Below are 21,560 nucleotides of genomic sequence, written 5' to 3' on the forward strand. Positions count from 1 at the left end.
GCTTCTGCTTCTGTGAGTCTGACGTCCTGCACGTACGTGCAGGACGTCAGACTCACAGAAACAGAAGCCTGCGCAGCCTTCTACATGGAATGTTGCTAGTGGAATAGCAACATTCCATGTAGAATCTCCAATAGTAGCAACATTCTATGTAGAATCTCCAATAGTAGCAACATTCTACTACTACTACTACTATTTAGCATTTCTATAGCGCTACAAGGCATACGCAGCGCTGCACAAACATAGAAGAAAGACAGTCCCTGCTCAAAGAGCTATGTAATAAAAGTGAGCCAAGTATAGGACAATCAAGCCATTGTGACATCACTGATGAGGTTGGCTCTTATTGGTGGACTGAGGCATTATGACATCACACTATTAGCTCTGGTTACAAGAGACTACTACTACTACTACTACTACTATTTAGCATTTCTATAGTGCTACAAGGCATACGCAGCGCTGCACAAACATAGAAGAAAGACAGTCCCTGCTCAAAGAGCTTACAATCTAATAGACAAAAAAGTAAATAAAGTAATCAAATCAATTAATGTGAACGGGAAGGAAGAGAGGAGGGTAGGTGGAGGCGAGTGGTTACAAGTGGTTACGAGTCAAAAGCAATGTTAAAGAGGAAGCTCCTGTTAGTCTGTTGTTATTCATTTGTTGATTCGTGCTTGGCAGTTCATTTAGAGTTCCCCCCCCCCCCCCCCCCCCCACTAAAACATTTTAACTGCAGTGCCAACAACAGAGCAGCCCTCGTTTGTTAACGAACCGCTATACAGATGTGAAAATGTTGCAGAACAGAAGCTACGAAAGCTCAGGGGCATGTTAACAAGAGCAGACTCGGAAAGCCGCCCCAGGCCTGTTCTTCCAGTACGTTCTCCCTTAGTTGCAGTCAACATATGTCACCAGGTTTCCAGATCCCCCTTTCCCAACCCTAAGTATCCCTGAATAACCCCCGTTTCCATCAAGTATTGTGAAATTCACAGGCTGGCAAGACAGCCAGTTTGTGTATTTTGTTCGGAAGGTTGCAGGAGTAGGTTATGAGACCAGGGATCCGAATGCTTTTGAAAAATCCACATATCCACAAGATGGCAGTATCGAGCCATGTTTGTATTCTGCTCTTTTCTCTGTGAAAGGAATCATTTTTGTCTCTTTAAGGGAGCTGTGCAATATATAAAGCTTCTACTAGCTACGACACCGTGGCCTGTTTTTTTTTTTTTCTATTGCATCTTTTTTTCATCCTGTCTATGAAAACCTGAGGCTTGTAGGAAGGAGACACTGATGCCTGTCTGAGAGACCCGGGTGATATTAGGTCGGGAAGCAAAGAGGGACTGGCACAGAGCATTTATGCTGGACATAACTGGGGAGAAGGAAAGTGCAAAGAAAATGAGGTGACAGACCTGCCTCCCCCTTTAAGAATAACATTAGCTAATCAAAACCTGGGGGGAGGGGAGGGGGGATTTGCCCTGCCTATGCCAGTGAGGAGGATCTGCTTGACGATAGAGCGGGCAGCTCATGCCCCTGCATTGCCCAGAAGACTCACCACTGCACGGAGAAAAAGATGATAATACTTTGGAAATGCTGACTCTGCCTGAGTGAGCGCGTGCGAGAAATTCTCTCTGGTCTCCAGAGTACAGCAAAGTCCATTTAAGCTGTTCCTCTGAGGTCTGCATAATGCATTTAACCAATCTTTTGCAGGGTCTGCTGAGGCCTATTTTTCTTACTTAGTGGCAATTGTAAATTAATTTAACTTGTTTCCAGGTTATATACGCTGTGCTTCGCACTGCAGGCAGCCCAAGTTTGCCGTGCTTCCTTTGTTTTTTTTTAGTAAATAGTATTTGAGCATGTAATAAACATCGGCTCAGCTCACTGTATTGGGATACTAACTCTGTATGAACAGAATGATAATTTGCTTCATGCAGTGCAGTAGCTTTGATAGAGATGCTTTCCTAGAGCAATCTGCCGCCCAAGGCGAGGATGCACCTGGTCTGGCATCTCCCCCTTTCCGTCCTCAACCCTCTGCCCCTCGCCATTTGTCTTATTTTCTTCTTTTCCAAAAGGCAGCAACAGCGATTCCCATAGGCTGCTCTGTTGCGTTGCCACTGGCCTTTTCGCTCTACTGCATGTCCCGCCTCTGAGGAAACAAAGTTACATCAAGAGGCGGGCCACAGTAGGGAGAAGAGGCCGGTGCTGGCGGCAGGACAGCCTATGGGAATCACTGCTGCCTTTTGGAAAAGAAATAAGGTAAATGTGAGGAACAGGGTTGAGGAGGGAAGGTAGAGCCACCAGCCTTAACCCCCCCCCCCCCCCCCCCTGATTTTGACAATTAAACTCAACAGTCATAATCATTACACAACCTTGCCATAAAGAGGTTGGTTAAAGTAGGTGAAACCCTTGGTTGTATTATGTTGTAACTGGCTAGGCAGCTGCCTATGTTAAACCCGGTGCAACTGGAATGAGGGTGCGTGCTCTTATTTGTCGGTTGAGGCACAGGGTCAGGATTGGTGAGACCAGCAGGCTTAACAAGCAGGGCGTTAGACTTGACTTCGCACCACGCACCGATGACTCGGGCCACCTCAGAGGCTTTTGCCCGAACCGAAACGTTTACTGTATTCTTCAACGGATAAGGTAACAGGTAAACTCCGTATAAAAAGGGCGGCCGACTATTTTACAGCGTCGTCCTCCTCTCTCCTCCATTTTCACAAGCAATATTTCCAGGCTGCTCTATTTTTAGACCTTATCACCTGAGTGGTGACAGTCACACTCATGTCTTTAGTGGTATATTCAGTATTCAGGCTATTCAAATTATCAGTGCTGTTTACACAGATGTTAACACTTACAAGCTTGCAGGCACCGTAGGATGGATGTTTACCCTGGAATAGATTGTATTCTTCTTGTGCTCTAGATGGTACCTGCCCTCTAGAGATTAGGTGCAGGGTGGCTGGTTAGAGTAGAACATAGCTTCAGATGACTTCTACTCCTTCCTTGGGAGAAGAGGGGCATAGAGAGAACCCCTGTTCTTCCACACTAAACCAGCCAGCAGCCTTCTGCATGTTCTGATACTTGCCCTCTGTCACTTTTATAGTTGACTAGCTGTTGAGCCCGTAAAAACGGGCTGGTATTGGTGTTTTTGGAGGTCAACGCTGGCTTCCCCCCCCCCCCCCCCCGCACCAGGTCGCCGCTACTGTTCCCCCCCACCCCCGGAGTCGCTGCCACCGCCGTCACCCCTCCACCCGGCCCGGGCCCTCTCTTCGCTACTGAACTTACATCCATTCGCTGGAACGCAGCACGCACATCAGCTGAGCTGCCGTCGGCCTTCCTTCTCTGCCTGTGTCCCGCCCTCATGTGATGTAACGTCAGGGAGGGCGGGACACAGGCAGGGAAGGAAGGCCGACGGCAGCTCAGCTGATATGCGTGCTGCGTTCTGGTGAATGGATGTAAGTTCAGTAGTGAAGAGAGGGCCCGGGCTGGGTGGAGGGGTGGCAGCGGCGACGCCGGGTGGGGGGAGCGGTAGCGGTGACCTCAGGGGAGGGGGAGTGGTAGCGACCTCGGCGGCTTCACGTAGTTTCCCTCTCTGTCCCGCCCCCGTCATTACGTATTGACGCGGGGCGGGACAGAGAGGGAAGTCTCTACTGCACATTTGCGAGTGAGTACGGTCACTCGTCGTTTATATGTTTGATTTTTCAGTAAAATTGCCTTTTAGGTGCTAGACAAACAAACAAACCAAAAAAAAAAAAAAAAGGAAGGCACCAAGACAAGGTGAAAGATAAACCAGAATATTGTTTTATTTCTTCAAATCAATGAAGGTATTCACAATCCAATCTTCGCATGCATATTCATTGTGGATATCCTGTGGAGGTAGGACATGCAAATCTACCTCATGCTTATTCATTGTGTATATTCTGAAAATCTGACTGGCTGAGTGCGTTCCGAGGACTGGATTGAGAACCAGCCCGGTTGAGGGCGCAGGGGGAGCGGAAAGCGTACTGCCGACGGTGTGTATTTTAAACGTGACAGATCGTGTGAAAAGTAGGCACCGGCTCCCTCGGAAGGCCATGTGGGGGAGAGGCCGCTTCCCTGGCGACCCACCTAGCTGTGCCTTACAAATACAGATGAAATAGGACTCATGTAAGATTACACGATTTCATCTGGCCTTCCCTCCCTTTGTCCCACCCTCATGGCAACCGGACGTTACATCAGATGAGGGCGGGACACAGAGAGGGAAGGCCAGAAAAGAGGCGATCTGTGACTGCCGCTTTGAATGCAGGGGGGGTCTGGAGCCGTGGAGGCAGGCAGGTGAGACTGCGGACTGCAGCAGCAGGGGGACCGACGGGGGCGGCAGCAGCGGGGGGGGGGGGGGGGGGGGCCGAGGCCTTGCCCCGGGCCCGGTCTAGTCTCTCCGTGGCCCTGCCGACGATTCCAATGATAAGTGATTTTGACTTATCATCATTGAATGACTCTAGTGTTCTATTGTACTCTCATTGTTTTTGGAGTCTTTTTATAGTTCTTTTGTTTTGGGGGACATTTGTTTTCTATTTTGGTATGTTTTTCATTGATTGCACATTTGCACACATATGGAAATGGTGAACTCAAGGATGTATCTGGGCACCAAATGTTAGAGCACGAAATAGTTTGCTCAGATTTCTTGTTGCCTTGGTAAGCTTTAAACACTGGGTGCATCATAGCTTAGATAACAGAGAGCCACCATTTTTCTCACGTTAATTTTAATTTATTATTATTTTTTTGTTTCATTGCACTTTTCATCCCTATTTTGTTTCTGGGATATTTTCCATTTGTCACACTTAACTGTAGGCAGTCAGGTGCATAAATGTCAGTATTCTGAAATCTGCATACCTAACTGCCTGCCCCCCCCCCCCCCCCCCCACCATCTTGCTCATGCCTCTCCCAGGTCCACACTCCCCTTGAAATTGGATGCTGCACGACTAATATTCCTCCAGTGTCGTTAGGCTCATATTAGCCCTCTCCTCAAGTCACTTCACTGGCTTCCTATCCGTTTGCGCATACAGTTCAAACTCCTCTTATTGACCTATAAGTGCATTCACTCTGCAGCTCCTCAGAACCTCTCCACTCTCATCTCTCCCTACATTCCTCCCCGGGAACTCCGTTTACTGGGTAAATCTCTCTTATCTGCACCCTTCTCCTCCACTGCTAACTCCAGACTCTGTTCCTTTTATCTTGCTGCACCATATGCCTGGAATAGACTTCCTGAGCCGGTACGTCAAGCTCCATCTCTGGCCATCTTCAAATCTAAGCTAAAAGCCCACCTTTTTGATGCTGCTTTTAACTCCTAACCCTTATTCACTTGTTCAGAACCCTTATTTTATCATCCTCACTTTAATATTCTCTTATCTCTTGCTTGTCCTGTTTGTCTGTCCTAATTAGATTGTGAGCTCTGTCGAGCAGGGACTGTCTCTTCATGTTCAAGTGTACAGCGCTGCGTACGTCTAGTAGCGCTATAGAAATGATAAGTAGTAGTAAAAGTAGTAGTCTTTGGGATTCTGGAATCTTGCTACTCTTTTGAGATTCCGGAATCTTGCTACTCTTTGTCCTTATCCCTTATTTGTCCTGTTTGTCTGTCCTAATTAGATCGTAAGCTCTGTCGAGCAGGGACTGTCTCTTCATGTTCAAGTGTACAGCGCTGCGTACGTCTAGTAGTGCTATAGAAATGATAAGTAGTAGTAGTAGTAGAATTTGAGATCACAATTTGTAGAATACTAAGGGCAGTAATGTGCGTAGGGGTCCTTTTACTAAGCTATGGCAAAAAGTGGCCTGCTGTAGTGTGGGGCAGGTGTTTTTGGTGTGCACGGGGCCGGGTTTTACCGCATCTGGGGAAAAAGCGCTTTTTTTTTTTCAATGGGCCGAGAAAAGGGCCTGTGGTAAAATTGAAACCAGCATTCGCCTATTTACAGCCTGAGCCCTTATTGCTACCCATTGATCTAGCGGTAAGGGCACACGGGCTGCACGTGCGAGTGACCGGTCGGCGCGCACCAACTGCTGGTTAATGCTGGAAACCCCACGCGTGGTAGGAAATAAAAGTAATAATTTGTCCCACGGTATGGGCGTGCGCCAATTCTGAAATTACCCCAGGAGGGCATGCTAGCCTGACGGTAGTCTCATTTTGGCATGCGTTGCACGCACTTAGAGCCTACCGCACCTTGGTAAAAGGGCCCCTTAACTGCTAATTGAGACCAATTATATCCTAGTATTGCTTGTTGAGACCAATTATTAAATGAAGTTATATATGCAATTGACCTTGTTCGTTAACTTGTGCTCACAAATTTGGGCATACGACTTTCTAGAATTATGGGAATGATACTCATGTCTTTGCCAAGAGTGCATACTTTTCAGAACATTTAGTTATTATTTAGATTTTGCTCACACCTTTTCAGTAGTAGCTCAAGGTGAGTTACATTCAGGTACACTGGATATTTCTCTGTCCCAGGAGGGCTCACAATCTAAGTTTGTACCTGAAGCAATGGAGGGTTAAGTGACTTGCCCAAGGAGCAGCAGTGGGGTTTGAACCACCCACCTCTGGATTGCAAGACCAGTGCTCTAACCACGAGGCCACTCCTCCACTCCTGAATGGAAAAAAAAACCCCAGAAAAAAATGCGTTGATTTTTGGGGCTGGCCATCCCTATTTTCTGTATAATGTTTAAAAATACATGAATAAGAGGTTGAATTTTTACTTCCCAGTGAAAGCATAACACACTCTGAAAATCAGGCTCAGTATGTTTACAGGGAATGGCTGTCTCTGTATGTGAAGAGAGGAGAGAGAGGAGTAGGGAGAAGAATGAAGTCTAAGAACGTACCCCCCCCCTCCCACTCAACTTCCGATTTGCAAACAGAATTTTTGCACAGCGCTCAGCATGTAGACCTGCAAAAACTCTTCAGCTTTTCTCAAGGGCTTTCCTTGAATCTTAAAAGGTTTGTCCTCATTTTGAGCTGGGCAGCTTGACAGTGAATAATCCTCTGAACACTCTTCAAGCTGAAAGACCAAAGCCCACATCAGCCTCGGAGTATATGCTTTTCTGATAGACCCATGTGGGTAGCTTTATCTCCAAAGTCAGTGTCAAGTTTTTTTTTTGTCGTTTCGACTGCTAGACAAAACTCACCTAGGACGTTTGCATGATTTCAGTACATTTTCTATTTTTGTTATCTTATGACCTAGAGATGGGAATAACTAGTGAGGTAATTAAATTCGCCGATGACACAAAATTATTCAGGGTCGTCAAGTCGCAGGAGGAATGTGAACGATTACAGGAGGACCTTGCGAGACTGGGAGAATGGGCATGCAAGTGGCAGATGAAGTTCAATGTTGACAAGTGCAAAGTGATGCATGTGGGTAAGAGGAACCCGAATTATAGCTACGTCTTGCAAGGTTCCGCGTTAGGAGTTACGGATCAAGAAAGGGATCTGGGTGTCGTCGTCGATGATACGCTGAAACCTTCTGCTCAGTGTGCTGCTGCGGCTAGGAAAGCGAATAGAATGTTGGGTGTTATTAGGAAGGGTATGGAGTCCAGGTGTGCGGATGTTATAATGCCGTTGTATCGCTCCATGGTGCGACCGCACCTGGAGTATTGTGTTCAGTACTGGTCTCCGTATCTCAAAAAAGATATAGTAGAATTGGAAAAGGTACAGCGAAGGGCGACGAAAATGATAGTGGGGATGGGACGACTTTCCTATGAAGAGAGGCTGAGAAGGCTAGGGCTTTTCAGCTTGGAGAAGAGACGGCTGAGGGGAGATATGATAGAAGTGTATAAAATAATGAGTGGAATGGATCGGGTGGATGTGAAGCGACTGTTCACGCTATCCAAAAATACTAGGACTAGAGGGCATGAGTTGAAGCTACAGTGTGGTAAATTTAAAACGAATCGGAGAAAATTTTCTTCACCCAACGTGTAATTAGACTCTGGAATTCGTTGCCGGAGAACGTGGTACGGGCGGTTAGCTTGACGGAGTTTAAAAAGGGGTTAGATAGATTCCTAAAGGACAAGTCCATAGACCGCTATTAAATGGACTTGGAAAAATTCCGCATTTTTAGGTATAACTTGTCTGGAATGTTTTTACGTTTGGGGAGCGTGCCAGGTGCCCTTGACCTGGATTGGCCACTGTCGGTGACAGGATGCTGGGCTAGATGGACCTTTGGTCTTTCCCAGTGTGGCATTACTTATGTACTTATGTCCTCTACTTGGCTCACTTTTATTACATAGAGCAGTGATTTAACCTATTGTGATGTCATAGTGGCTCATTCCACCAATAAGAGCCAACCTCATTAGTGATGTCACAATGGCTTGATTGTATAGAATGTTTGTACGTTTGGGAAGCTGCCAGGTGCCCTTGACCTGGATTGGCCACTGTCGGTGACAGGATGCTGGGCTAGATGGACCTTTGGTCTTTCCCAGTGTGGCATTACTTATGTACTTATGTCCTCTACTTGGCTCACTTTTATTACATAGAGCAGTGATTTAACCTATTGTGATGTCATAGTGGCTCATTCCACCAATAAGAGCCAACCTCATTAGTGATGTCACAATGGCTTGATTGTATAGAATGTTTGTACGTTTGGGAAGCTGCCAGGTGCCCTTGACCTGGATTGGCCACTGTCGGTGACAGGATGCTGGGCTAGATGGACCTTTGGTCTTTCCCAGTATGGCACTACTTATGTACTTATGTATAACATGTTTTATAACCTGCCATATGCCTTATCAGTTCAAGGTGGGTTACAAAATCAAAGAAACCAGATACAATCTTCTGGGAATTTCAAATTCAAACAAGTGAAAAACAAGAAGCCAAAAGTACCACAATTAAGAAATAGTTTGTGGGAACAGAAAGGTTTTCAGGTTCTTTCTAAATATAGTATATTGTAACATAGTAACATAGTAGATGATGTCAGATAAAGACCTGTACAGTCCACCCAGTCTGCCCAACAAGATAAGCTCATTACATATGGTATGATGTGGTACTTCATATGTATACCTCATCTTGATTTTTTTCCTTGCCATTTTCAGGGCGTAGACCATAGAAGTCCGCCCTGCACTGTCCTTGTTCTATATTTCTGAATTTGTTGAAGCCCCTGTAAAGCTCCACTGCAGTCCATCCAAATCTATTCAGCCACGATCAGGGAACAGACCATAGAAGTCTTGCCCGGCACTGGCTTTGCTTCCCAGTTAGTGATGTTGCTACCTACTACTACTACTATTTAGCATTTGTATAGCGCTACAAGGCGTACGCAGCGCTGCACAAACATAGAAGAAAGACAGTCCCTGCTCAAAGAGCTTACAATCTAATAGACAAAAAAATAAAGTAAGCAAATCAAATCAATTAATGGGTACAGGAAGGAGGAGAGGAGAGTAGGTGGAGGCGAGTGGTTACAAGTGGTTACGAGTCAAAAGCAATGTTAAAGAGGTGGGCTTTCAGTCTAGATTTAAAGGTGGCCAAGGATGGGGCAAGACGTAGGGGCTCAGGAAGTTTATTCCAGGCGTAGGGTGCAGCGAGACAGAAGGCGCAAAGTCTGGAGTTGGCAGTAGTGGAGAAGAGAACAGATAAGAAGGATTTATCCATGGAGCGGAGTGCACGGGAAGGGGTGTAGGGAAGAACGAGTGTGGAGAGATACTGGGGAGCAGCAGAGTGAGTACATTTATAGGTTAGTAGAAGAAGTTTGAACAGGATGCGAAAACGGATAGGGAGCCAGTGAAGGGTCTTGAGGAGAGGGGTAGTATGAGTAAAGCGACCCTGGCGGAAGATGAGATGGGCAGCAGAGTTTTGAACCGACTGGAGAGGGGAGAGGTGACTAAGTGGGAGGCAGATTGCAGTAGTCTAAACGAGAGGTGACAAGGGTGTGGATGAGGGTTTTGGTAGAGTGCTCGGAAAGAAAGGGGCAGATTTTATGGATGTTGTAAAGAAAGAAACGACAGGTCTTGGCGATCTGCTGGATATGAGCAGAGAAGGAGAGAGAAGAGTCAAAGATGACCCCAAGGTTTCGAGCTGAGGAGACAGGGAGAATAAGAGAGCCATCAATAGAAATAGAAAACGGGGGGAGTGGGGAGGTGGGTTTGGGGGGAAAAATGAGAAGCTCGGTTTTGGTCATGTTTAATTTCAGGTGGCGTTGAGACATCCAGACTGCAATGTCAGAGAAGCACGCTGAAACTTTGGTTTGGATGCAAGGTGAGATATCAGGGGTAGAAAGGTAGATTTGGGAGTCATCAGCATAGAGATGGTAGGAAAAGCCATGGGATGAGATTAATGAACCAAGGGAAGAAGTGTAGATAGAAAAGAGGAGGGGACTAAGAACAGAACCCTGAGGTACGCCGACAGGCAGAGGGATAGAAGTAGAAGAGGATCCACCAGAGTGAACACTGAAGGTGCGAAGGGAGAGATAGGAAGAGAACCAGGAAGTGACAGAGCCCTGGAATCCAAGTGAGGACAGGATATCGAGGAGTATGCTGTGATCGACAGTGTCAAAAGCGGTGGAAAGATCAAGAAGAATGAGGATGGAATAGAGACCTCTGGATTTAGCCAGTAATAGGTCATTGGAGACTTTAGTAAGCGCAGTTTCGGTTGAGTGGAGAGGGCGAAAACCAGATTGTAGTGGGTCAAGAATAGCATGTGAGGAGAGAAAATCAAGGCAGCGGTGGTGAACAGCACGCTCAAGTAATTTGGAGAGAAAAGGGAGGAGGGAGATGGGTTGGTAATTAGAGGGACAAGTAGGGTCGAGTGAAGGCTTCTTAAGGAGAGGTATGACCACAGCATGTTTAAAGGCAGTAGGGACAGTTGCAGTGGAAAGTGAGAGGTTGAGAATGTGACAGATAAATGGAATAAGAGCAGGTGAGATGGCATTAAGAAGGTAAATCTGATTGATTTCTTTGACTGTCGTCACCTTGAGATCCTCGGACTCCATCACTTCCAGGTTTCTCTCCTGAATTGAGCTTACCAATCTCTTCCCTCCTATCTGGTACATCTCTTTTGAATTTATGCACCCCAAGTGCATCACTGTGCACTTCTTTGCATTAAATTTTAACTTCCAGACCCTCGACCATTATTCCAACGTTTGGAGATCCCTCCAGGGTATTGACGGTATTGTGTTTGTGAGGAGCTAGCTAAACTTAAAGTAGACAAAGCGATGGGGCCTGATGTGATAAATCCGAGGGTGCTCAAGGAACTTGGAGAGGTTTTGGCGACTTCACTGTCTGACATCTTCAGTGCTTCCTTAGAGTCTGGAGTGGTCCCAGAGGACTGGAGAAGGGCAGATGTGGTCCCTCTGCACAAGAGTGGAAGTAAGGAGGAGGTTGGAAATTATGTACCTGTAAGTCTGACCTCAGTGGTGACCAAACTTATGGAAACGCTTCTAAAGTGGAGGATTGTGAGGTTTCTCGAATCAAATGGACTGCAGGACCCGAGGCAGCGTGGCTTCACTAGAGGCAGGTTGTATAGCTAAATCTGATTGATTCCTTTGACCGGGTGACCAAACAGTTGGACTTGGGGGGCGAGCTAGATGTGGTGTACTTGGATTTCAGCAACACGTTTGACCCGGTTCCACACAGGCCCTGACTTCTGATTCACCCTAAATGGCTATAGTCCCTTAGGAGCAGGAATAATCCCAAAACATTCCTGCCCTGGTGCCAAAATTTCAGCAGTATCCCACGGATTCTACATAGCGTGCCTAGAGATCCGCGCTGAAATCCAGGCGAGTACTATAACAATGTATGTAACTTAATTGGCGTAATAAGCTAATTAGAGTTGATAATAGCACTTAACAAGCATTAATGAGCACTAATTGGCAATAATTAGAATTGATGCGCAAAACTTACTAAGCGTATTCTGTAACGCAGTGCGCCTAACTTCCAATACACACAAGCAAAAGGGGCGTGGTTATGGGTGGGGAAATGAGCGTTTCAAAATTTACATGTGTAATCATAGAATATGGCCCACTACACCTAAATCTATGCGCCGGTATTTACGCTATGTTTTCGTTGGAGTAAATGCACGCATATAGTTTTAGGCGCTGGGATAGGAGCTAAGCATATTTGATATACTGCGTATATATCTAGGTACCGCTTATAGAATACGCTTAGAAATGTTTTCTGCACTGACTTTTTAGGTTCCATATACAGAATCCCCCCCCCCCCCATGTGTGTTTATGTTTTTAATGAACACCCCTCCTGTAAAGAAATGTACAAATTCTGTCCCTCTAAACTTCCACATAGTCTGCTATGCATAGAAATTTGTATAGATTCCTATAATAGTGAGATGCTACATGCTTGCTTTCTTTCTTTCGATGTATTTACCAGCTTTTTGAAGAAATTCACCCAAAGTGGTATACGATTATGCTGAACATAGGCAACAGACAATTACAGCAGTAAAAATATGCAAATAACAGGAGACATTATGGCAGAGTAAGCTACTTACAATGTCAACACAATACATATTAAAATATCTTAATAGCACAGGGTGTAAGCGGAGGTGAAACATTTAGACAGAGAGGATAGAATAACAGTTAGACAAAAAATAATGGTGACTAACTTGAGGAAAAATTGCATGTGGACTCAGAAAAGGCACATGAAAATGATCTCAGTTAGACTAGAAGACAGACATGGGGAAGCCACTGCTTACCCTGGGATTGGTAGCATGGAATGTTGCTACTATTTGGGTTTCTGTTAGGTACTTGTGACCTGGATCGGCCACTGTTGGAAACAGGATATTGGGCTGGATGGACCATTGGTCTGACCTAGTATGGTTATTCTTATGTTCTTATGTCCTGCAGCTGGTGTTAGTCTTTGTCTGGATGTGTTTAACTAGCTAGTTACTTATTTACTTACTTCTTCTATTGAAGACTTGGGAGAAGAGCCAGGCCTTCACCCGCTTCCAGAAGTAGAGATAGTGATAGTCTCGTGTTAAGCAAAACCTTTCTGAGGGTGCATTCCAAAGTGTGGAGGCTACTCCAGAGAAGACTCATTGGCGGATGTGCCACCCGGTTCAAAACTCTGCTGCCCGTTTCGTCTTCCGCCAGGGTCGCTTTACTCATACTACCCCTCTCCTCAAGACCCTTCACTGGCTCCCTATCCGTTTTCGTATCCTGTTCAAACTTCTTCTACTAACGTATAAATGTACTCACTCTGCTGCTCCCCAGTATCTCTCCACACTCATCCTTCCCTACACCCCTTCCCGTGCACTCCGCTCCATGGATAAATCCTTCTTATCTGTTCCCTTCTCCACTACTGCCAACTCCAGACTTTGCGCCTTCTGTCTCGCTGCACCCTACGCCTGGAATAAACTTCCTGAGCCCCTACATCTTGCCCCATCCTTGACCATCTTTAAATCTAGACTGAAAGCCCACCTCTTTAACATTGCTTTTGACTCGTAACCACTTGAAACCACTCGCCTCCACCTACCCTCCTCTCCTCCTTCCTGTACACGTTAATTGATTTGATTTGCTTACTTTAATTTTTGTCTATTAGATTGTAAGCTCTTTGAGCAGGGACTGTCTTTCTTCTGTTTGTGCAGCGCTGCGTACGCCTTGTAGCGCTATAGAAATGCTAAATAGTAGTAGTAGTAGTAGTGATGTGCTTTGGAGAGGGTGTGGTTGGGGATACTCCTTGGGAGGACTTTAGTGACCTTGGAGATGAGTAGAGGAAAATCCTGGGCCATTTCCTTTAAAGGCCTTAAAGATCAGCCATAGGGTTTTCATTTAGCCCTGTACTTTACTGGTAGCCAGTGAAGTTTTTGTAGGAACGGTGTGATGCGATCACAGCGCTTACAGCAATTTATCAGTCTCGCTGCAGTGTTCTGAGCTGGTGTCAGTCCCTGCGACAAGTCTTTCCTTCTCAATATCTAGAGAGAGACAAGGTAGTTGTCAGAGATGATAGAAGCAGCTCCTGAAGGTTGCTTGGATTTGAGGGATCAGTCTAAGTGTTCAGTCCAGTTGTACCCTGTGGTTTAAAAGGGATTTCATAGCTCCCTGATGTCAGGTATGGGACTGCCTGTGTTAAAGGGGAGGGGAAAGGGAAGGGAAATAGGACTTGATATACCACCTTTCTGTGGTTTTTGTAACTACATTCAAAGTGGTTTACATATATTCAGGTACTTATTTTGTACCAGGGGCAATGGAGGGTTAAGTGACTTGCCTGGAGTCACAAGGAGCTGTAGTGGGAATCGAACTCGTTTCACCAGGATCAAAGTCCACTGCACTAATCACTAGGCTACTCCTCCACTAGCAACATTCTATGTAGAATCTCAAGTAGGCTGGGATTCTGGAATCTTGCTATTCTTTGGGGTTCTACATGGAATGTTGCTACTCTTTTGAGATTGTGAATGGAATCTTGTTAATGGGACTTGACATACTGCCTTTCTGAGGTTTTTGCAACTACATTCAAAGCGGTTTACATATATTCAGGTACTTATTTTGTACTGTAGAATCTCAAATAGTAGCAACAGAATCTCAACATTCCATGTAGAATCTCAAATAGTAGCAACAGAACCTCAATAGTAGCAACATTCCATCTAGAATCTCCAACAGTAGCAACATTCCATCTAGAATCTCAAATAGGGAAAGGGAACTGGGACTTGATATACCGCCTTTCTGAGGTTTTTGCAACTACATTCAAAGTGGTTTACATATATTCAGGTACTTATTTTGTACCAGGGGCAATGGAGGGTTAAGTGACTTGCCCAGAGTCACAAGGAGCTGCAGTGGGAATTGAATTCAGTTCCCCAGGATCAAGGTCCACTGCACTAACCACTAGGCTACTCCTCCACTCACAGGGGGCTCAGTTTTACTTGGGTTCAGGCAAAATTTGTTGTTTTTAGCCCATTTCATGAATTGCTGTTGTTTAACAGCAATTCCTAGAGCCCTGAAAAACCCAACTACTTGTTTGGGTTTTTCAGGGCTCTAGGCATCAACTTGCCCAGAGGCCACCTGATATTCAGCACTAATTAACCAGTTGAATATTAGCATTAGTGGCTAGTCTGGTCACTATTCATTGGCTGGCTGACTGGCTAAGTTTAGTGGCCAGATAGACCCGCATAAATAGCAGGTCTATCTTTAGCCACTATAACTTAGCCAGTCAGCCGATGAATATCAGCTTAACCGGCTAAATGCATAGCAACCAAAAAAAACCCCGGAAATTCAATGCCAGTCACCGGATACGGTCAGGGTTTGTCGCCGACTGCGCTGACTCCCATGATCTGAATTATTAGTCTGAGGGTATTTTTAAAGACTTTTCTGCATGAAAGCCTGTCTTATGTGCACATGAAGAGCAGCCTACTTTTTCACAATCCACACAAAGCTGATCCTAGGGACACAGTTTGGGTGGAAGAGAAGGAATTTAGGTTTTATGTCACTCCCTATTTAGTTGCGCCTCAACATAGGTTACATACGAACAGTATGGAGAGGGAGATAGAGACAGAGAGGGGGAAGGGACAATGTTGGACACGTGTCCCTAGAGGGTGCACAATTTAAGTATGTACCTGAGGCGATGGAGTGGTAAGTGGCTTGCCCAAAATTGCAAGGAACCACAGTGGGATCTGAACCCTGGTTTCTCGGCCCACTGCTCTAATCATTAAGCTAAGTTGCAATGTATGTGTCTATTTTATAACTTACATACCCTGGAGGAAAGGAGAAACAGGGGTGATATGATACAGACGTTCAAATATTTGAAAGGTATTAATCCGCAAATGAACCTTTTCCGGAGATACGAAGGCGGTAGAACGAGAGGACATGAAATGAGATTGAAGGGGGGGGGGGGGGGGGGCAGACTCAAGAAAAATGTCAGGAAGTATTTTTTCACGGAGAGAGTGGTGGATGCTTGGAATGCCCTCCCGCGGGAGGTTGTGGAGATGAAAACAGTAACGGAATTCAAACACGCGTGGGATATGCATAAAGGAATCCTGTTCAGAAGAAATGGATCCTCAGGAGCTTAGCCAAGATTGGATAACAGAGTCGGTAGTGGGAGGCGGGGCTGGTGGTTGGGAGGCGGGGATAGTGCTGGGCAGACTTGTACGGTCTGTGCCCTGAAAAAGACGGGTACAAATCAAGGTAAGGTATACACAAAAAAGTGGCACATTTCTTGGGCAGACTGGATGGACCGTGCAGGTCTTTTTTCTGCCATCATCTACTATGTTACTATGTTACATGGGTTCACGCTTAGATTACATGTACACATTTCAGAAATTTGTATATGGGCATTTACATGCTGCAGTAACTGGTTGTGGGAACTTCTTTTACAGTGGGCACCTAGATTGCATTTATAACATAGATTTATTTATTTATTTATTTGTTGCATTTGTATCCCACATTTTCCTACCTATTTTCAGGTTCAATGTGGCTTACATTATGCCGTGATGGCGATCGCCATATCCGGGATGAGAAATACAACTTGATATTGCTTTAGAGTTCATAAGTGACAGACTAGAATAAGCGTTCAAGTATGAAGAGTTCAATTCCGGAATGAGAAATAAAGCGGAATTACATTAAGGTTCCTTGGTGTCAGAGTAAGTGAAGCAGTCGAGTATAGAGAGTTCGGTTTAGTCCAGTTCCGTTGTAGTTTCGTTGTCTGGTATTTAGGTAGGGTCAGTGTGGTATGCCTTTTTGTACAGGTTGGTTTTTAGTGAGTTTAGATGCCCTTTTGAACCGCTCAGGGGTAGGTTCCAGGGGTATGCAGCCCCAAAACGTTCATGCCATTTATGGGATTTTTCATTTTGTTCAGTTTTTTTTTTAAAACATAGTTTCCATTTTGGTAGCAATATTGTAATTAGTGCGCACTATTTCAAAAGATTGGGAAACATTGCTCACGTTTTCAGAAGAGTGCACACGTTTTCAGAAGAGTGCACACTGTGTATGAAACAAGAAAAAATATTTCAAGTTTTTTTCCTGTTGTTTCAGGCAAAAAAAAAAAATTACTTGGGAGGTTGTAGACATTTCCCATCTCATGTCAAAAAAATGCACATCCCTCGAAAGCTAATCAAAAAATGCATTGTTAATTTAAAAAAAAGAAATCACAGACTTATACGGTCTGTGCTGGGGCTGGTGGTTGGGAGACGGGACTAGTGCTGGGCAGACTTATACTGTCTGTGTCGGGGCTGGTGGTTGGGCGGCGGGGATAGTGCTGGGCAGACTTATACGGTCTGTGCCAGAGCCGGTGGTGGGAGGCAGGGATAGTGCTGGGCAGACTTATACATTCTGTGCCAGAGCTGGTGGTGGGAGGCGGGACTGGTAGTTGGGAGGCGGGGATAGTGCTGGGCAGACTTATAGGGTCTGTGCCAGAGCTGGTGGCTGGGAGGCGGGGTTGGTGGTTGGGAGGCGGGGATAGGGCTGGCCAGACTTATACGGTCTGTGCACTGAAGAGGACAGTACAAATAAAAAAGTAGCACTTATGAATTTATCTTCTTGGGTAGATTGGATGGACCGTGCAGGTCTTTTTCTGCCGTCATCTACTATGTTTACTATCTTACTTTCTTTTCTTAGGTACAGCATAGGCTGTATGCATGTCATTTTGCACACTTTTGCAGTGCCTATGGTCTGTGCTTTGAGCATACAAATGGTGTTTAAATTGTTCTTTAAACTCAATTCTAACTTACTCAACATTTGATCTCCATTTTTTTCTTACAGACAGAGTAACTAGGACACTGCAAATAATCCTTGAAGTTGTACCACCAGAAGAGAATCGCAATATGTGAACCACATCACCGTGGAATAACAGCAACAGTTCTATACTTGGACATTCTGGTGACATCTGGACACACGTTACAGGAGAAGAATGTTTGCTTTCTACTAGAAGGATGACAGTTGTGACATTCCGGAGGGATAACGCATTGTGCAATGCAAGATCTTAGCTTCGAGGTTTTGCCGACACACCATACTATTAGTACACAATTTTATAAATTGTGAACGTTCCCAAGAAATTTCCAGAAAAGTATAAGCCGGCAAATGAAGCTCATATTTTGGCTTCTAGGTTACGCATTGACTTATTTATGTCGGCCTGTTGACTTTATAAGGCAAAGGACAAGGAAGTCATATTGACATTGGGGGGAGGGTACCAAATCAGCAGTATCACCTAAATCTTTGGGAGGCACTGCCTCCTCTCATGCCTACCCCAAATTACACCTAGTGTAGCTTGTGTTTTCCTTGTACATGTGTTTCTGTAAGCAGCGTAGGCGTTGGCTGTTAGAATATGCACCCAACAGATGCAAACTTTTTTCGTAAACCAATTCCAGCTGCAAGGCACGGCTCTGAATTCATCTCAGTTTGATAAAGGGGCAATCTGTAACCAGTGGTGAAGCATTCTTGCCCTCAGTTCACTCTATACAGTTTACAGTTGATTTACTATGAGGAACATTTTGGGAACGTGCTTATGTTGATCGAATTTCTCATGCCATCAACTTCTTCCTGTCATTCTCGTGAATGTGTTCTAATGACACTACAGTACTTGAATCCCTCTTATACTGATCATATGCACCTTTGACCTCTTTTCTCGTGGGCTGGCCCTATTAGGAATGGTGGGTAATGATAACTCATTATAGTCTGTTACTGCAGAGCAATACTAGACGTTTGGAAGGAAACTTCCATGCAATGCATTTTGTGTTTATACTTGAATGAAAGAGCATTGTCCTCGGGAAATGTAACTCCACAGAAAGTTCAACTTCATGAGCCGAACCACTACAGATTCTTGGTATCTGCTGTTTTCTGATAATAATAGTTTGGGACATAGGTCAGTAAGAAATTCACAGGTCTTGAAAAAGTGTTTCCAATACTACCATGTATATATAGGGGTGGATTCTATAAATGGTGTTCAAAAATGGGCACCGAAAAAAAAATCAGCGCTAAGCGTTATCCTATAAAGGGCTCGCGCACGCTCATTCCTGCGCCCTAATATTAGGAGCCTGCTGAATCCTGGTGTAAATGGTGGCGCCCAATTTAGGCGCACTCAGGAGCCCTTTTACCCATCGTGCGGCAAACTGGAACTACCACCAGATCAATGCAGGTGCCAGCGGTGGTTCTACCCCAGCGCGCGGCATTTCTGGCGCTAGCAGAAATATTTGAAAAATATTTCTGCCGGGTTAGCATGGGTGGCGGTAAGTGCTCCTCCCGCCACATGGCCACGCGGTAAGTGCAATCTTACTACATAGCCATTTTTTCCATCCTTTTTACCCGCTACGGTAAAAAGGGCCTCAGCGTGCGGCAAAAATAGCTGCCGCTGCTAGCCCAGGGCCCTTTTTACCGCAGCTTAGTAAAAGGGCCCTTGAGCCAGTATTCAATAATTACGCGCACAACATTTTGGAACGCCCCCTTTAGAGAGACACGTTACGGGAGATAGGCACCCCGCCTTTCAGACTAGCGTACAGCCAGATGCGCGTGCAAATTTTAATGAGTGCCAATTAACATCGGTAATTGGTTGTTAGCACTCAATTATTGATGTTTTTGAGCCCGTTATTGGATTAAATTGGGTGCGCAAATCTGAACATCATATATAGAATCTAGGGGTTAGACGTGGCTGTAGCACACTTTTATTTTATAATTTTAGCCTTTCGTTGGACATAGTTTCCAAAATATTGTATACAAACACGTTTTATTATGCCTTTTTTTTTAGCATAACTTATAAAAGTCATTATTTATTTGGATGGAAGTATACTACTTTTTGAGCTTCCATTATGGTAATACCAATTCTTGTATATTATAAAGAGCAGTTGTGGAAATGACCACGACCATTACCAGCATCATGGGAACAGAGTGACTTTGATGCCTGCTTCTACCATACCTCATTACCAGTGTGATTATAGGTACTATGGAGAGGGCAGGAGTCAGTGTACATTCCCCACTTGCACTACTTGAACATCCAACTTATTTTATAAGTGGCAGTACAGTAAGATATGTGAGGAAAAGAGACGGATACAGTCCTCTCGGAAATAACAGAAAGATAAAAAAAGTCAAGAGTATGTTCGAACAAAGGATGTCCAATTTTTAATGAACGCGACGTTCATCTGCAATAATTCGTGGCACAAACTAAGGGACTCGACACGGCCGAGCGTCTGCGATGATGCCGGCGTCGGAAGTCACAAAAATCAATCTACAAGCGCCTCTAAGGTTAGCAAACATTCAAGCTGTGTGTTTGTAGCAGCAGGCATCATCGCCAAAATATAATTGTGTTGAGTCCTTTGTTTGTGCCACAAATTGAACATGGCATTCATTAAAGACTTGTTTAACCAGATTGGATATCCTTTTTTGATCACGCTCCGCACAGTAAGATATTATTGTGCAATGCTTAATATTTGTTCTGAAACTATGCAAGATGTATAAATTAAGAAGACAATTTGTGTATTGAATTGATGCCTAGGTGTTCATTGACATCGATAAACCATGCCAACATTTTAATATTTTGTAAAAAAAATAAATAAACAATATAAAAAACCCAAAAAACTTTTTTGAGAGTTGGTTTATTATCAGAACCTAACGACAATGCAACGAAGGTGGTTCTTCAGCCTTTGGGAAATGTTATTCCACCCAACAGTTACAGCAGAGCAACAAATCTAAACTAATTGCTACTTTGAAGTATTTAGTTCAAAAATTTTCTTCAAGGAAATGGATTAAGTCGACGCACATTTTTCAAGGCTTGCAGAACATTTTGAACTTCGGTTTCCTCCAAGAATCTCTTTAAAATGCAAGTTTTATTGTTTGGCACATGGCTTTCATATTTTTTTTCCTAACAGTCCCTTCTAGATCATTCAGTTCTCTATTGTTGCATCCAGCTTTTGTCCTGCTACCCTGTTTCCCTGAAAATAAGACCTAGTAGAGGTTTTCCTGAATTGGTAGATATAAGGCCTCCCCCGAAAGTAAGACCTAGCAAATTTTTGTTTGAAAGCAGGGCCGCCGAGAGCCGGACAAGGCCGCCCCTGGGCTGCCCCCCCCCCACCCGAGGTCGCCGGGCCCTCCCTCCACCCACCCTCCGTCACTCCCGGAACTAACATTAAACGCCTCCTTTCACCTTCACAGCAAGCAGCAGCAGAGCTCTCCTTTCTTCCATGCCCCGCCCTCGCGGACGTTACGTCAGGCGAGGGTGGGACACGGAACGAAGGAGTGGCCTGTCCTGCTGCTGCTTGCTGTGAAGGTGAAAGGAGGCGTTTAAGGTTAGTTCCGGGAGCGACGGAGGGCGGGCGGGCCGACCCCGATGTTTCCCCGAAAAATAAACAGCCCCTGAAAATAAGACCTAGCGCATTTTGGGGGGCAAAAATTAATATAAGACAGTGTCTTATTTTGGGGGAAACACGGTAGTCAGCTGCTTTGGTCTTGATTTATAACACCTCTTACTGGAAGAATTGGATGTCTTCGAGTCATGAACAGTATGACTGTCCGTTATGGAGAAGATTTAACTTCCAGTCAGAAGGGTGGTATTTTGTTTAGTCTCTGTGGCAGATATTCTTAAATGTCAGCTCTATTCATGTGCTAAATGAAATCAGGTTGTTTGAATGAGAAGATCTCCAAAACGTTTTACCTCATTGAACACTGGAAGTGCTCAAGCTTGTCTGCTGAATGCACTATTAAGTATTTCACTAAGCT

At 44.9% G+C, this 21,560-nt stretch overlaps 1 protein-coding gene across 1 annotated transcript in view; it reads left to right on the forward strand.

Annotated features, from left to right (window-relative positions):
- SLC7A11 (solute carrier family 7 member 11) overlaps nt 1-20,361 on the forward strand; it is a 205,363-nt gene extending 185,002 nt beyond the window's left edge. The window contains exon 12 of the mRNA XM_030191730.1: nt 17,619-20,361. Within this exon, the coding sequence (XP_030047590.1) occupies nt 17,619-17,686 (68 nt within the window). The 3' untranslated portion in view covers nt 17,687-20,361. The remainder of the gene's footprint in view (nt 1-17,618) is intronic.
- Nucleotides 20,362-21,560: the final 1,199 nt, after the last annotated feature.

This window comes from Microcaecilia unicolor, chromosome 2 (assembly GCF_901765095.1).
Source record: "Microcaecilia unicolor chromosome 2, aMicUni1.1, whole genome shotgun sequence".
Lineage (NCBI taxonomy): Eukaryota > Metazoa > Chordata > Amphibia > Gymnophiona > Siphonopidae > Microcaecilia > Microcaecilia unicolor.